The following is a 16,592-nucleotide window of genomic DNA, read 5'->3' as shown; positions in this document are numbered from 1 at the left end:
GAAGCCTGAAGCTGCACCTAATCTGTCCATTTCTCCTAGGCACTGGTTGAAGAGTCCCAGGGAGAACCTCGGGGTCGAGTTGCATGTCCCAGTGTGGGAGGGGATGGAGAAGTCCCCCTGATTCCTGTCAATGTGGAAATGCCAATCAATCTGGTGGCCTGGAATCTGCACTTAGCAATAAGCAAGGTAAATCAGAGTCCTCAGAAGAGGCATAAAGGTGAAAAGGGGAGGCTTTGAGGGAGTCCTCTGCTTTGGGATGCCTAGACAAAGTGAAATATGCTAAAGCTCTCCTCCCTTAAAGAATTCTGAATATTGGAAGGATGTCTGTGATTCCTAGGAATATGGGATTAAAGATAGGTTAACTTTTGGGACAAAATTGGGAAGAACAGATGATGTGTGCAGAGTCCTGTTGTACCTTCCCTCCCTCCCTTAGGATCCAGCAACAGTCTTCTGTGTATTGGAAGTGGAAGGAGCCCCGATTTTTGTTCCGGCATCCCTGGAAGAAAGGGAAGAGGAAGCATCCCATCATGTGAGGTGTCAGTCACAAACATACAGCTACACCCAAGCTCTCCCAGAACTGCGTGTGCCTCTCTATATCGTAGTGGGGGATAACCAACGCCTTGATAGCCATGAAGATCTTTATGGTAAGGGAATGGTGTTTTGGTTTTGTGATGTGTGCAAATCTCTGATTTAAGGGAATCTTTGCCTTTAGTTCTAAGAAAAAGGAGAAATGGGCTTCTACTCTCTATGGATTCAAAAAAATTTCTGAATCTTTGTGATCAGTGCATTGTTAAAAGGGGGGGAATTATTTGAAAATGTCGAGATTGTGTTGGAAGAATTGTAATCAGGTTGCCAGCAATTATCACTGTCAGTTATGGTGCCCACTTGCTTATTCATTTTAAACAAAGCTTTGGAAATAAGATGGAGTAAAACATTTCAAATTATCTTTGTTGACCAATTTTTTTAAATTTTACATGCTAAACTTATTAGCAGAACAAAAAGTATAGATACAATTTTAATAACAATAGCACTTAGACTAATATACCGCTTCACAGTGCTTTGTATCTCTCTCTGAGTGGTTTTACAGAGCCAGCATAATGCCCCCAACAATCTGGGTCCTCATTTTACCGACCTCAGAAGGATGGAAGGCTGAGTCAACCTTGAGCCAGTGGAAATTGCAGGCAGATGGCAGTCAGCAGAAGTAGCCTGCAATACTGCATTCTAACCACTGTGCAACCATGGCTTTTAACAATATAATATAGCTTCAGAATTTCTCAACTGATCATTTTGAAATTATCTTCTATTTTAATGCAAATTAACAAAGATCTAGGTAAATAGTCTAGAAAGGCCAGTTAGGCTGGGACTGCATTAATGGGAGCGTGTAATTCAGATCATAACGATAATAGTTCCATTGTATTATGTTCTGGTTAAATCACACTTGGAATACCTTGTACTGAGTTTAATTCCAGACCTTGCATTTTAAAAGAGAATGGCAGGGGTTTGAAATCAACCCCTCTAAGGAAGAATTAATGGAGTTGGTCTATACAGAACATTGATGAGTTACAGTGGTGTAAAGAGCTGTCACATAAAAAAGGTGGACCTGTTGTCTATTGTAGCTGAAAGCAGAACAAAGATGACCACCTTCAGGGATGATTAGTGGATCTCTGCACTGGGAAGGGGATTGGATTAGAAGTTCAATATCTTCGCTTCCAATTTATGTATTCTTATTCTTCTAAGACACCTTCAGGTTTTCTCTTTCCTGTCAGATTTAAAGCTGCAAAATGAAAAATAGAAATATCTTTTACTTTAAGCCAAAAAATATCTGAAAGTACGGGTTATAGAACTGCTGAAAAAATAGTCTAAGTCTAGAGTTTCAATGATCCCTTTAATTAAAGAATTGTAATTGTTACATATTTTTGCTCTATTAACCACATGTCCCTTTCAGCCATACCAACGTCTTTCTCCTAACGAATATACAAGACTTCTCCCTGTTGCTTGTGTAATGTTCTTTCTTATTTTGAATTTGTTTATTCATAATGTTTGGTTGATACTCTTGTTTTCTTTTTTCAATTAAAGAAAAAAAGCTGGGCAGGGAAAAGAAGACAGAGGTTGGTGATTATGGTTTGGGTTTCACTCAAAAGAGCCTTTCCCAAAATACCAAAATCACAGTATTATGCAGGACAAAATACATGATCCAAAAGAAACAAATATTTGTTATCTCTTTAAACAAAATGCATACTTCATGGAAGCTTAGAATGTAGTGCAAAATATTTTTTAAGCTTGGATTTTCCCAACTTTGATGATGCTCATCAATGCCTTGCTCCTCTGAAAATCCAGTGGCTTTGCACTAGCTCAGTGATGGCGAACCTTTTAGAGACTGCAACCCAAAACCCACTTATGCATCGTTGAGTGCCGGGTGGGTGTGGCCCATTGGCTGGGTGTGGCCCATTGGGTGGGCATGGCCAATTGGGTGGGCATGGCTGCCGTGATAATGGCAGACTGGGTGGGACTAAAAAGTTCAATCAATTCCAACTTTGCAAGATCTTTTTTTTTCCCGTGAGAAGTTGAAATTGACTGATTGAACCTTTTTTTTTCTTTGCACATGGCGGCAGAGGCCTAGGTTTTATAAAACCCAGCTGAAGGCCTAGGACTGAGGCAACAGCGCAAGTGCCCACAGAGAGGGCTCTGAGTGCCACCTCTGGCACCCGTGCCATAGGTTTGCCACCACTGCACTAGCTTATCTTCCCTGGATAGCAATGAGATTTGTCTAGCACAGAGAAGGCAGTCTTAGCAGGACAGCGTTAAAATCATATTCACCTCTTGTCTTTTTCCCTCCCCTCAGTGACTTTGTACAACTGTTCTGTTGACCGTTCGGACTGCAGTCGCTGCAAAGCGGTCCCCCAGCATTTCCACTGTGTCTGGTGTCAGCTGGAAAAGGAGGCTGGCTGTGTCTATGAGAACTCCTGTCCGTCCAAACTTGGTGTTGCAACTTGCCCATCGCCCATCATCTACTCGGTGAGAAGCAACATCACTGGGCCCATAGTCTCACTGCCCAGTTGTTCTGCGTGCAGATTTATTTATTTATTTATTTATTTATTTATTTTAAATATGTTTTATTGATTTTTTAACATAGTCACCTTAATATTTGGTAAACAATGTGTTGTCTGGGTTTACATTTAACTAACAGTTGGTTTCTATAATCTATAATCCACATAATAACTTTACTTGATTTCCTCTTTATCCCATAATGTTCTCTTTTACCAACCTTAAGTTAATACAATTCTTTTTGTTTTGGTAAATAACGATTGAGTATAATTTTTTCTAATATTTCTACAGATAATAATCATATCAATATAATATTTCTTTTCTATCTAGTCATTCTGGTTGTCTCATCATAGATCCTGTATACAGTTTTTGTTTACATTTGTTTTTCCCACAATGTTCAAAACATTCTTATTGGTTAAGATTTTCTCAAAGTTAATTACCTTTAAATATTTAAGTCTATTTTTTCTCATGTAAGCTATCCCAATACTTTTGCCTTTCGTAAGGAATACTGTAAATAAGACTAAAAAAAGAATAAGAATAAAGAAAAATAAAAGGATAGTATGCTACTTAAAATCCATGTTTCCTATAAGCTAATATATACTTATTCCCAAAATTTTTCCATTCTTTTTTACCATAATCAAAAATATATTTAATTTTTAAATATTCCATTTAATAAATCTAGTCCTCTAGTCTTTTAACTCTTATTCAAAACATTTTTAATCCATTGTAATTTTCTTAAAGTCAATTACATTTAAATATCTAAAACATTTCCTTTATATAAGCCATTCCGACTCTTTTATATTACTCATATCAAGAAATAAAATAAGAAGAAAAAGAAAGTACTATGTTACTTGAGGGGCTCTTCCCTCTTAAAATAAAATTCATATCCAAAATCTTTCTATTTCTTTAACCGTATTCAAACAGGTGTTTCTTTTTTAAATATTCTCTCTGATAAGTCCCATTATCTATTTTCTTAATTTTCACTTTAGCCTTTTTCTTTTGCCCAGTCTCTTTCTTAATCAATATATTCTACTGAATCAAAGAATCTTTTCATATTCTTATAAGTGTTACTATAGATATAAAAGGTAAATCAAGTATAATATCTTTGTAAGAGACATTTGCCTATTCATGTTTCTTGAAAATCTTTTTCTTTCTTTTTCTCTCCGTTTCTCTTATCATTTTTTGTCTCTTCAGTTCTAGTGGTTTTCCTGACATCTCTGCAGTCCACTTTGTCCAATCTTTTTTCTTATCTTCAAATTTTGTGGTGTTAAAGTATAAGTTGTCTTTTCCAAATCCAGTATTTCTTGTAATTTTTTCCCCACTTGGGTTAAATCATACTTCTTTGTTTCGTTAGGTTCCATCTTTAAGTCTCTATCCTCCAATTTGTATTCAGTTATCTGTTTTATCTGTTCCTTCTCTATTGTTGTTTTCTGGGAATTTTTTTGTTGTAAAGTTAAATTGGAGATGAATTGGTTTATATTTTCAAAGTTATTTTGGATTTCTTTGTGGTTTGAAATTATTGTTGTTTGAATTAACTGCAATATATCATATGTCTCCTCTTGAAAGGTATTTATTTTTTCTTGATAAATTCTTTCTATAAGTCTCTGATTTTCCATGATGACCAAGAATTCAAGTTTTCTTTTCTCTGCAAATAGCTTTGGAGTCAGAGTTAAGTAGATACTTGTAATCCAGAAAGTTCAAAAAAGTTTTTTTTGTTCCCTAAAGTTTATGTCTCTCTTTGTCTGCAGCCCAGATTATTTTCTTTTTTTTGTCACAGCTATTCTCTATTGTTAGAGCTTTGAAGGTCACAAGTAGAAATTAGTTTTTTCCAGATTTTGCCAAGTCTTGTATGAAAGCCATAGCTGTCATAGTCTTCATCCACCACTAGATGTCAGCACTGGTTTATTTTTCAAATTTTCAAAATGAACAAATTGCCTTTAAAATGAGAATCTTAACCATTCAGCAATTTCAAACTTATCCAAATTTAGGTTTTATAGTCATTTCATTTCAATATGTTTTGGTCCTCCATAAAAGGTTTAATTTGCCACTTCTGTTAGGCAAAGATCCCCCTCCTTCACTTTCGGAGGTTTTTTGCTTCTTGGAATTTTTTTTTCTTCAGGAAAGTTGATAAGTAGGATAGAGAAAATCAATGTTCTTACCCAGATTCAAACGCGCTGTTTACAATCAGCTTAAAATAGTGCTTTTGACTTCGGTTGCTTGTAGCTTGGGCTAGACTCTGAAGTTAGGCTAGCCTTTCTCCTGTTGGTTTCTGGACCGATCAGGTTGACCGCCAACTCTCCATGGTCCCCGGGACTTCTTTCCTTCTTTGCCGCCTCTTCAGGGCAGCTTCTGGCCCATTTAGGGTCCCCTAACAGGAAGAAATTCAGCTGAAGGGCACGGAGCCCCGAACCCCTCGACTGCTGTGCTACTGCGTAGGACCGGAAGACAGCAGATTTAAAAAAAAAAAATACAGGAAAGAATATGATAATTTTCCCCTGAAAATCTAGATTTACCACCTTAGTCTTGCCACATACACACATACCTACCACTTTTTCAGTAATTCACTAATTAGATAGAGCCAGAACTCTTCCATGGTAAGCCAATTGTTTCAATCCAGCTACCCTTCAATTCCATTGGGAGTTGCACTCCCAGATTATAGGAGACATCCTTGGTTGTAACATCAGTGCTAATATTTTTTTTCTTTTAACAGAATTTGAAGAAAGCAGCCAGTTTAGAGCTGCAATGCCATAATGCCATGTAATCCTGTTTCCTAGATATCTCCACTCACTGGACCTTTGGAAGGGCAAATGGCTCTCACTGTGAAAGGATCCAACCTAGGTCATCGCTTTGAGGATGTGGCCAGAAGTGTGCTTGTAGCTGGGCTGCCTTGTGTTCCTGATCCAGCTCAGTACATAGTTTCCACTCGGTAAGGGCCACTCCCCACATGCTGCCACTTGTTTGAAATGAGAGCAGTGAGCATTTAGTTTAGAGCTGCACAGAAATATGATCTTTGAGGAAACTGGCAGCAATTAATTTGACTAACATTGCTTTACTTATCAAGCCTGAATCAGCCTATATGAGCTGATGATGATGAGTTGAATGTGTAGTCTTCTTATCGGATATTAAACGTAAATATCTGAATCAGTCTTGGATTCAGTCTTCAAGAACATATTTTGTTTGCTAAATAAAATAGGGAGGCTGACAGTAGTCTGGGTGAATTGTTGATTTTCAGCAAGTATCATTCAGTGGCTGTTTTCATGCATTGCACTAAGCTAAAATATGACTTGCTTATTTTTGCTTTAACATATTGGTTGAATCTAATTATAACAGTTTGTAAAGAAGATATTTATGGCTTAGCATGATCGATGAATTTGATCAATAGCAGATTATTTTACAAACTATAAGCAAATCCCAATTTTAAAACAATATATAAAACTAGTCTGTGATTTGTTGATTTTATGATACTAATTTCAAGAATTTGCCTAAGCCTCCTATAAAGTTGTCTAAATCAGCAACTTTCCCTTCGTCTGAAGTATTTTTATGTATTCAGGATCTGTTACCAATCAATTTCTTGGATACCAATACCTTCTAATATTAAAGAAATAGTAATACCTCTGGAGTAATAACCTCAATTTTATCTCTCTTTCCCTACATCTATAGTGCTTCTCTTAACACTGTTTTTTTCCAGCAAAAAAGTTTCAAACACAACCTTTCCATAGGGGAATGCAATGGTTTTTGCAGCCTTAAGCTATGTAATTGACATGGCATTCATTCTCATCGGTCCCATGAAAGTGGCCATTAACATTCCCATCAGATAAAGGGCTGAGGAAATACTAAAAAGCATAGCCAGAATGCCAGGCTAAATCTATAGCTAAGCTGAACTCCAGAGTTTTTGTCCAAAACCAATCAAGAACAGGAGCTGAAAAAACTGCTCTTATTTCTGATTCTGTACTACATTGTTCTTAGCTAATGAAAAGACTTAGAAATTTATGTTCAAAAGGTGTTCTCACGAGAGCCTGCACCCTTTTTCATTCTTTAAAAATGCAGTCCTGCTGTGAATTTCTGCAGGCTTTCTCACAATAGGGCCTTCCTGCTGTTCCCTACAGGATTGTCTGTAACGTGCCCCCTGGAAAACGAGGGTTATCTGGCCCTGTTCAGGTCACCATAGGAGATCGCCCCCCAGGGATTTCCAAGAACCACTTCACCTACCAGGTCAATGTCTGACAGAGGAGGAGGGAGTGCGGGACATTCAGAGTTTGTTCTAAAGAAGCTTGGAACTGGGTATAAGGATGGGCTGAGCTAGGCACATTTGCTTGCAATGTGCCTGTGACACAATGTTCCTGTGTCATGATTGGTATTCTGGGGAGAGGGAGGGGGGAAGAAAGACAAGCCAGATGCTGTGAATACCACTGCTTATCAGCCCTTACAGTTGCTTCCATTCTCAGGATCCGACCCTTCTCAACCTCCACCCCAACCTTGGTCCCATGGCTGGAGGAACGCGAATAACCATCTCTGGCGAGGACCTTCTGACCGGTCCTGAGATTACTGTCAGTGTGGGCAACCTGCCCTGTATCCTGTGAGTAAAATGGCCTCTTTTCATCTTCTCTCCCTCCCCTCTCTTTATTTCCTCATAATCCTGTCCAAGGCCTCATATCACCTCTTTACTTTCCATCCCAACAGTGAGGAACCTGTGGAACCCAGAGCCATTGTGTGCCGTACCAGTGCCAGTTTGACGCCCCAGATGGTAACTGTTCAGGCCAAGTATGGCGTGGTGCTGCGTGAATTGCTGGAGAAGCACTTCCTTTATACACCTAATCCACAGCTCACTGGGGCCTTCCCATCTACCAGCTTCCATGGGTAAAAGCCTGTAGGGTCATTTTATCTGGCTCATGTTAAGACTGTATGAACCTGTGTGTTATAAAACAATTGTTTGACAAAGAAAAAGTCAGGCTTTTTTACAAGATGATACATGGTTGTATGTTAGCAGCACAATCTAAAAGCATCTCTGTATTCTTTGATGAGAAGGAAGGGAGACCTAGGGATTGCTTCTTCAATATTCGTAACCATATACTGTATATTTACCCATCATGCGGTTTCCCTTTGCACAGAAAAAGATTAAGACATAATAAGAGAAAGAAATTAAAGGCATGGCATAAGAAAAAGAAATATAGCTAAACCTATAAACCCGAACATCACTCCCTATATCTTTCCATAGTTTTGATCCTTGCAAATCATCCTTGTTTCCACCAAGTTTGTATAATACTTCACATATGTGGGTGTGGTTTTCAAATAGTCTTGATTCCTGGTGACTAGGTGACTAGTCCCTGCAGTATTCCTGGCCAGGCTTTTCAGAATTGGTTTGCCCTTGCCCTTCCTAGGACTTAAGAAACAGTGACTGGCCCAAGGTTATCTAGCTGGTTTAATGTGGCTAAGGCAGGTCTAGAACGTATCCAAAAGATACTTACGACATTGTTGTTATGTCCACTGCAGCACCCCGCAGTTGTTTGCCATTATGACTGACTACCAAGGATGCTGCAGCCCTCCTACCTCCCATACCCCTCTTACCTTGGGCCTGCTTCCCATTCCACCGAGCCCCACACCCTCCTCACCCCATGTCACCCATCACATGATCACTTTTCAGAGATCTCTAGAATTTGACTTAGGAAGGAGGACAGGTTGCTTCATTGTTGGACCATATGGTTGATCCTGGAAGCAGCCACCATTTTCTGAGCAGCTGAACTGTGGCCAGTTGGAAAATGGCGGCCGCTTCCAGAATTGCATCACGTGGCTCAGCAATGGAGCAACTTGTTTTGCTTCCTTAATGTGAGCGCCACAGCATTCCACAGGGATAAGACAAAGTATTCTGCAAAAAGGGAATGTTTAAGCCTAGGTTTTTAGGGAGAGAAAGAAGTGGGACCAGGTTGGTGTTTTGGGGTAGAACTGTGAAGCCACAGTTAAGGAAAAAAAGGGGGGAGTTGTTTTAGAGAGTAAGAGAGTTTTGGACAATGAAGATAGGGGGTGCAAGGAAATTTCAGGAGTGGGGAGCAAACGGGAAAACCTCAAAGTTAAGGCTGAGTTCAGGTGTTCAGGGCCTCTTCCATCATAAGTTTGTTAACATGGTGACTATATCAGACCAATGGGTGGTGGAAGATTGAGACACATGTCTTTGTGGATGCTGATGTTCCCCAGGGGCGGAAGGATCATCCAGGTGGAAGGGACTAATTTGGATGTAGTGCAACAACCCCTCATCAAAGCCATCTTGGAGCGAGAGAAGACACCCACAGGCAAAAGCATCCGGAAAAAAAGATCTTGTGATGCTTTGCACGGCCCTCATGCCCCGCTGTCCTCAGCTTCCTCACGGCCCTGTGTTGAGGTGGGAGATCTGTTAGAGGTGAGTATAGGAAAGAAAAGAGAGAAAGTTATGACTTGGTTGGAGGCTACAGTTCAGGAACAATTCCCCTGCCATCTTCTAAACCATTTTTTTTCCCTGTATCTTCACAGTGCTGGGAACCTTGCTGTGCTAATTCATCTGCTCTCCTACTTTGTCCATCACCAGCTGTGCCATCCAATGCTCACTTCCGCCACCTTGTTTTTGAACTGGACGGATTCCACGTTCCTTTTAGCAATGCCAGCGGAGGTCAAGAATTCTCCTATAAACCTAATCCCCACCTACGCTGGCCTGGTCGGGAATCCAGTGGCCGCCCTTTTAGTCTTAAACCTGGCAATGTCCTGGACATAGAGGTGAGGGGGATTAGGAGAAGCAGACCCAGGAATGGTGGAAGCTGGGAGGGGGGGGCTTGATATGATGGGCTAATCCTTCTTGTTTTTCAGCAAGATGATGCTTAATAGAAACTCCTTGCTTATTAGCAGTTCTGAAACCTCAGTCCTTTCTTTCTGTCTGTCTTGATTCATGACAAGTACAATAGTTAACAGAACTGCATTGCACTATATTGATTCTCATATCATAGAACGTCTAGCCATATTACCAGAAGGCAATAATATATAATTTGGAACAATTAAATCACCATTTTTTGAAGTCTCTATCATCTAAACCAGACATGTCAAACACAATGCCCGGGGGCTGGATGCGGCCCACAAAGTGGTGTCATGTGGCCCGTGAAGCCATCCTGAAAACAGTGAGGGAACGGCTCCCGCTGCCTTGGCCCTGGCCCAGGCCTGCCAGGAGCCAATGTACAATTTTGTGGTGGCCATCTATGCTGAAACGCATTCAGTCTTAGCTCCACAAGGCTGTCTGGAAACAGCGAGGAACCAGGAGAACTTGAGCAGCAGCCTTGAGGAAGTGGGGCTGGGTTTGGTGCCGTGGGTGCTCAAGGGCCAGGCTGGGCATTTGACCTCTGCTGCCCAGGGCTCTGGCAGCCCGCACCACCATCCAGCCCCCCCGCATGGCCTGAGAGAAACAGTGAGGCTCCTCTAGTGGACCATGCCTTGGCATTTGCCCTGGTCCCACCCCCTTCTTCCAGAGACCCTCAGATCTATCCCACTCCTGCCCAGGCTCCCACAGGTACCCTTGACACGAACGATGTAGAGCTGGCCACACCCACTCAGTAGGCCACACCCACTCCATCCACACCTACCTAGCAGGCCGCACCCATCCTGGCCACATCGACCCGGCCCCCTGAGGGCAACTGCAATGCTGATGCGGCCCTCAATGAAATTGAATTTGACACCCTTGATCTAAACCATCAGTGGTAAGTGTCCTGCTATAGAAAATATCATGTCTTGGAATTCTGCAGAGAGAGACATGCAGATAAGGCTTAGACACAGCATGGCCTCCAACATGGTGGAAAGGGGATCATAATGAAGTAATTGTAATTCTTGAATGTCGATTGCACCTGTGATTTCTTTTATGTCCCTCTTTAGGGAGAAGGCTTGAACCTCGGTATCAGCAAGAACGAAGTGAGGGCCTTCATAGGCAACAGTGTTTGCACCGTGAAGACTCTTACACTTACCCATTTGTACTGCGAGCCCCCTCTGCAACCACCACAGCCGCTTAATACTTCTTCTGTGTTGCCCGAGTTTATAGTGAGTTCAAAAGTAACTGGATGGGTTAAATTCCCCACTCACCCACCACACACATTGTTTCTGGCCTCCCACTTAGACCTGTGCTGATGTTTCCATATAGTAGGAAAAGCTCTTCCTTCCTGAAAATCTTTTAAAAAATCTACATAATCCCAGATGTCGTCAGGTGCAACTGTCCTTTGTTTAGCAACAGGATTTCCTTTGAGTGTATAGCACGATCACACCCTTTGAATAATAATTTGCATAATGAAAAATTATTCTGATTGCGTAGTTGCTTAGTTTCAATTCAGTTTCCCACTCCACCCGTAAAGCAGAAGCAAGGTTTGCACAATAAGATTACTTTGGTTTTATGGCTGTTTTAATAACTTCCTTCCTGATCTTTTAATGGCAGAGCAGAGAATTTTGAGGAAGGACTGACTTTTCAAGTGGTCGAACCATGTAATGTAACGATAACTTTGGAGATAAATGCCAGTTATTTAACTTTCTATGCATCCTTAGTACAAATATAAGGAATAAAATAACTAACAAATTAAAATATGTAGGTTTGAAACTTTCACCTTTCCCAAAGGGTTTTGATTGATATTTGGGATTAGAACTAGGAAAACCCCCAATACAGAAATTGAGCGTGTAAATCATATTCTTACATACTCAGTCCCATCCCATCTAGGATCAGTGCATAACCTGCATATTTTTATTTTATTGTTTTATTCTTCCATCACGTTTACCATATATGCCGGTGTATAAGGCGACTGCCGCAAGCACTAAAATCGGCACCAAAGACGGGGGTCGTCTTATACGCCGCCAAAGACGGGGGTCGTCTTATACGCCGAGTCATCTTATATGCCGGAAATACTGGTAGTTTCCGGCGTATAAGACGACGTTCTAGGAATGCGGCTCGGCGACAAAGACGGGGGTCGTCTTATACACCGGGTCGCCTTGTACGCCGGCATATACGGTAAATAGCTGCTATTCACACAATAAAATATAAAAAATAAAGTACAATAAAAAATAAGCCATAACATGAGCAACATTAAAAACATTTCACAATTTTAAAAATATCAGTACTATTAAAAGATTAGGAGAAAGCATATTCAATGTAGTTACAGGCAATGTAACCATTGCATCAATTCTGCATTTCCTTGAGATCCCCAAACCTGTTGACAAAATCTCATTTTGAGAGACTTCTGGAGGTTACCAGGGATGGGGCCAGTCTTACCTTGAGGGAAATGATGTTCCACAGGGCAGAGGCATGGCAGAAAAGACCTATCTCTTGGAACCTGCCAGAGGTAGCTCATTAACAGATGGGGCCCACAATATACCTTTTCTGAGACAGGCAAATATAACTGGGGAGAGGCCGTCCCTCAAATAACCAGTCCCTGTGTCATGAAGAAATTTAAAGGACCTTACCAGCACCTTAAGTTGGATTCAGAAGCAAACGATAACCAATGCAGCTTGCAGAGCAGAATTGCAACATGTGCCATTTTAGGGATGCACATAGCTGCTCATGTCACTGCATTTTGCCCCAAGGTGAAGCTTCTGTATACTTTTCAATGGAAGCCCCATGTAGAGCTCATTACAAAATTCACCTGGTAGGTGACCAAGGCATGGGTGACCATGACCATGGTTAAGCAATGGAGCAGAGTAATCCCCAAATTGTCTTGCTCAAAGGTTGGTTGCAACAGTTCCCTCATGGTTGTCAGTCACCCCTTAAAAATGACACAGAACTCGTTATAATGGCAGGCAAGTATACATTGATTTCTTTTATTTCTGTGCATAATATGACAATTTCAGTCATATTGAACTATAATCCTTTTATAGTCATGTGGTAGATGCCAGTATGCCTGATAGAGGTGCAATATTTGCATTTTTGTTCTTGAGCTTCCTCTAACCTATTATTTCCTACTCATGCTAAGGGCTTTCATTGGCCTCGCTAATACGTGCATAAAATATGTCCCTGATATTCAGAGAAGAAAGAAAAAGTGGATGTAATTACTGTAAACCAGAAAGGGAGCTATCAACCTATCCACCCTTTATTTGTGTTTCCTATCTTTTAGTAGATGTGGTATAATTGGATAAAAGTGCCCATGTGCCATATGTTCCAAATGGTGCATCAGAGCCCATTAGTAAGTTGTGACCTATCTATGGATGAACAACAGAAATAAAAAGAAGCAGGTCCAGATGAATACTGAAGTGAGAGGAGGTGATGTTATGGTTTAGTTGCTTAAATTTACAAACTTTTGCCTTACGCAAATAGATCTCCAGACCTGACCAAGTCCCCTTCTTGCCACTTTACTGGTACACTGAATCCCCAGATCCTAATTGGACCAATACTGGAAATTCTGTCATCCTTGCTATGAATAGTTGTTAGCAATAGCAGGCAATTAAGTATTCAATGATTGATTTTTTTTTTATTTCTGCGCATAAATGTAAGCTTTCCAATGGGATTCAGTGAAGAAATTCAGTTCATCAGCCTCCCTTAGTGATCTTAGACGGGCAACCTTAGGACAGCCTTCCCCAGTCTGCTTGCCCTCAAGTGTATGGACCTCAGTTCCCAGCATCTCTGTTGCTTGGGAATTCTAGGAGGTGAAGCCCACAGATCAGGAGGTCACCCAGACTCATGTAAGGGTCTCCTTGTACTAGCTTTTGTAGCAGGCTTCTGCTTCAATAGATTACTTAGTCCTTATAATAGCACAAGATTACACACTTTATTGCAACAGACAAATATGTGTATATCTGTGGAATGAACCTTGCATGCTGTCATCTTGCAGGTGCAGATGGGAAACCTGCGTCTGGATCTTGGTCGTGTCCGCTATGATACAGAACCGCCATCTAGCTTCCCCCCACAAGCCCAAATTGGGCTGGGAGTAGGGGCAGCAGTGCTGGTGGTTATAGTCCTGCTTCTCATTTTAATGTACAGGTAAACATGCCAGTGATTCTGAAGGTGTGCTATGCAGGCTGGAAAGCAATGTTGTTTTCTTCCAATGGGCTTTTATTCCTGTGAAACCTAATAGTCTCTCTTCCTCCGTCTCTTGACAGACGGAAGAGTAAGCAAGCCTTGCGTGATTATAAGAAAGTCCTAGTGCAGCTTGAGAACATGGAGAGCAGTGTTGGAGACCAGTGCCGCAAGGAATTCACTGGTATGGAATGGGAATGGAGTTAATTTTCCCCCTGCTGAACATGCCCCCTGGGTTGAACTACTAGACTGTTGCTCCCATTATTTGCAGTCAACAGAGCAGATGGTTGTGCGAACTGGAGATGATGAATATGTGCTATAACAAATGTGCAAGAATACCTGAACAGAGAGGATTGGAATTAATTAATTTGGAGGAAAGTGGAAGGATTTTGAATGAGGGGATGTGAGAAAAGACCTGTCTATAGATCTAAAATCTTATCTGTGGTCCTCATTTAACAACCACCTGTTCAGCAACTGTTTGGACTATAGCAACGCTGAACGAGAGGTACTTACAACCTGTCCTTGTAGTTATGGCTCTTATAGCATCCTTGTGGGCATGTGATCACAATGTGGAAACTTCCCCGTCAGCTTCTGACAAGCAGCCTCTATGGGAAAGCCAGCAGGAAGACACAGGTTGCGGTCACATGTGGTTGTCACTTAATGACCCACACATTCTTTGTTTAATGACAGCAACTGGAGTTGCCAAAACTGACATTGATAAGCGGCAAGATCACATGGTTTTTTGACTTACAACAACATCATTTAATGATAGAGTTTCCAGTCTCAATTAGCATTGTTAAGCGAGGACTTCCTGCAATCTCTAACAGGTTACAGACTTCTTTGAAATGTGGTGCTCTTACCAGTTGACCACTCCAGGCCAGATATTTGGAGAAAGCCTTAATTTATGAATATAGAGGATTCTACTTCAGAATAGGGAATTAGCATACATACCACTGAAGCAAGTGAGAGAGTTCATACAGGAATCACTGTGATATTATAACCAAAAGTGTTCAGTAGTCCCATTTGAAGCAGAAAAAGGTGACTGTGCTTGCTTGACTTGCAAGTGGCTCCAGGTGTGACAGCCCAGAAAAGATGTGGCTTTTTAAGGAGGTCCCTGCAGCTAAGCAAGCACTTCCACCCTGGATCCAGAGAGCCTTCCTGGCTTCCAAGCAAAGACCAAACGCTTCTATTGATCACCTTATGGGGGAAATGGGTGGCATAAAAGTTTAATAAATTAATAAATAGATTTCTCTTAGGTCAGTGGTTCTCAACCTTTTTAATGTCGCGACCCCCAACCGGTCGTAAGTCGAGGACTACTCAACCGGTTGTAAGTCGAGGACTATTCAACCGGTCGTAAGTTGAGGACTACTCAACTGGTGCAGCATCGTTTGCAGAATGGGACTTTTGGCGGGCTCAGCAGGGCAGAGACAGCCTGGACATTCCTATTGGCTTTTGAAAGCCAATAGAATTAGACTCTATTCAAGAGAGTCTATTCTATTGGCTTTCAAAAGCCAATAGAATAAAAGGGAGTAGCACAGCTAAGGAAAAGGGGGGAAAAAATGGCGGACTGCGTTGTTTGGCGACCCCCGTGAAATGGTCGTTCGACCCCAAATGGGGTCCTGACCCACAGGTTGAGAACCACTGTCTTAGGTGGTCATTGAATTGATTAGCAATGGAATGACTTTGTTTTCCTGCCAAATTACAAATCCCTGGATATTACACTTGGAGACTTTATTTGCCCAGAGTTTGGAAGAACTACTAGAGTGTTGGAGGATGGAAGTGGGGGGGAGAGGGAGAAGGAAGCTATTGTATTCTTCATTTCTGTATCCTTGTTTGAACATGGGGAGTGCCCTTGTTGTGAAGAAAAGAGAGCAGGAAGAGCTTTTGAGAAGCAGGCACTGCACAAAGCAGTGCCCTAAAAATTGTCCTGCTTATGAATGATCCTTGTCCCTATGTCCATTAACAGCAGTTTTGCAATTCTTGCTTAATTTTGGAGGGGTGGGGTTAGGCTGTTGTCAAAAGGAGGAAAAGCACAGATAAAGTAAAGAGTGTATTTGCTGGAGGGAGAAAAATGAAGAGTTTTAGAAACTCTTCACATTTATTATTGTGAATGACTGGGGTGCTGTATGTTCTTTTTTTGCTCTTCTGTAACTCTTTAGCCTCCTTCCCTTCTGTCCCAACCTCTGATCACAATTTTTTTCCTTTTTTTCAGATCTCATGACTGAAATGACTGACTTGAGTGGGGAGCTGGAAGGCTCTGGGATCCCTTTCCTGGACTACAACACCTATGCTCAGCGTGTCTTCTTCCCAGCTCAGGGGGACGTGCCTCTGAGACGTGTGCTGGATCTGCCTGAGGGCCGTCGAGCCACCGTGGAGCAGGGCCTGGGACAATTCTCCAATCTGTTGAACAGCAAAGTCTTCCTGCTGACAGTGAGCATGCTGAGGAAATGGGGAGATAGATTCTGGAAAGCAGCTGAGGTACAGAATAGACTCTTGTGCCACGGGAGGGAGCGGAGATGTGTTTGGAAACCAATTGTAAGTGGAAAGTCTCCCA

The 16,592-nt window shown here is 41.5% G+C and overlaps 1 protein-coding gene across 10 annotated transcripts in view; it reads left to right on the top strand.

Annotated features, from left to right (window-relative positions):
- Window positions 1-16,592, top strand: part of PLXNB3 (plexin B3) — a 59,738-nt gene that overhangs the window by 26,747 nt on the left and 16,399 nt on the right. For all 10 annotated transcript variants that reach the window (XM_039365976.1, XM_039365981.1, XM_039365977.1 and 7 more), the window contains 13 exons: window positions 40-186; window positions 434-644; window positions 2,843-3,015; window positions 5,820-5,971; window positions 7,152-7,257; window positions 7,491-7,621; window positions 7,726-7,902; window positions 9,235-9,436; window positions 9,547-9,786; window positions 10,927-11,088; window positions 13,854-14,002; window positions 14,122-14,222; window positions 16,251-16,468. In XM_039365976.1, coding sequence (XP_039221910.1) covers window positions 40-186; window positions 434-644; window positions 2,843-3,015; window positions 5,820-5,971; window positions 7,152-7,257; window positions 7,491-7,621; window positions 7,726-7,902; window positions 9,235-9,436; window positions 9,547-9,786; window positions 10,927-11,088; window positions 13,854-14,002; window positions 14,122-14,222; window positions 16,251-16,468 — 2,169 coding nt within the window. The remainder of the gene's footprint in view (window positions 1-39; window positions 187-433; window positions 645-2,842; window positions 3,016-5,819; window positions 5,972-7,151; window positions 7,258-7,490; window positions 7,622-7,725; window positions 7,903-9,234; window positions 9,437-9,546; window positions 9,787-10,926; window positions 11,089-13,853; window positions 14,003-14,121; window positions 14,223-16,250; window positions 16,469-16,592) is intronic.

This window comes from Crotalus tigris, unplaced genomic scaffold, assembly GCF_016545835.1.
Source record: "Crotalus tigris isolate CLP2741 ecotype Arizona unplaced genomic scaffold, ASM1654583v1 scf7180000020218.1340706, whole genome shotgun sequence".
In the NCBI taxonomy this organism is placed as follows: domain Eukaryota; kingdom Metazoa; phylum Chordata; class Lepidosauria; order Squamata; family Viperidae; genus Crotalus; species Crotalus tigris.
The sequence above is the reverse complement of the archived record's forward strand: the minus strand, read 5'-3'. Positions and strand labels throughout refer to the sequence as shown.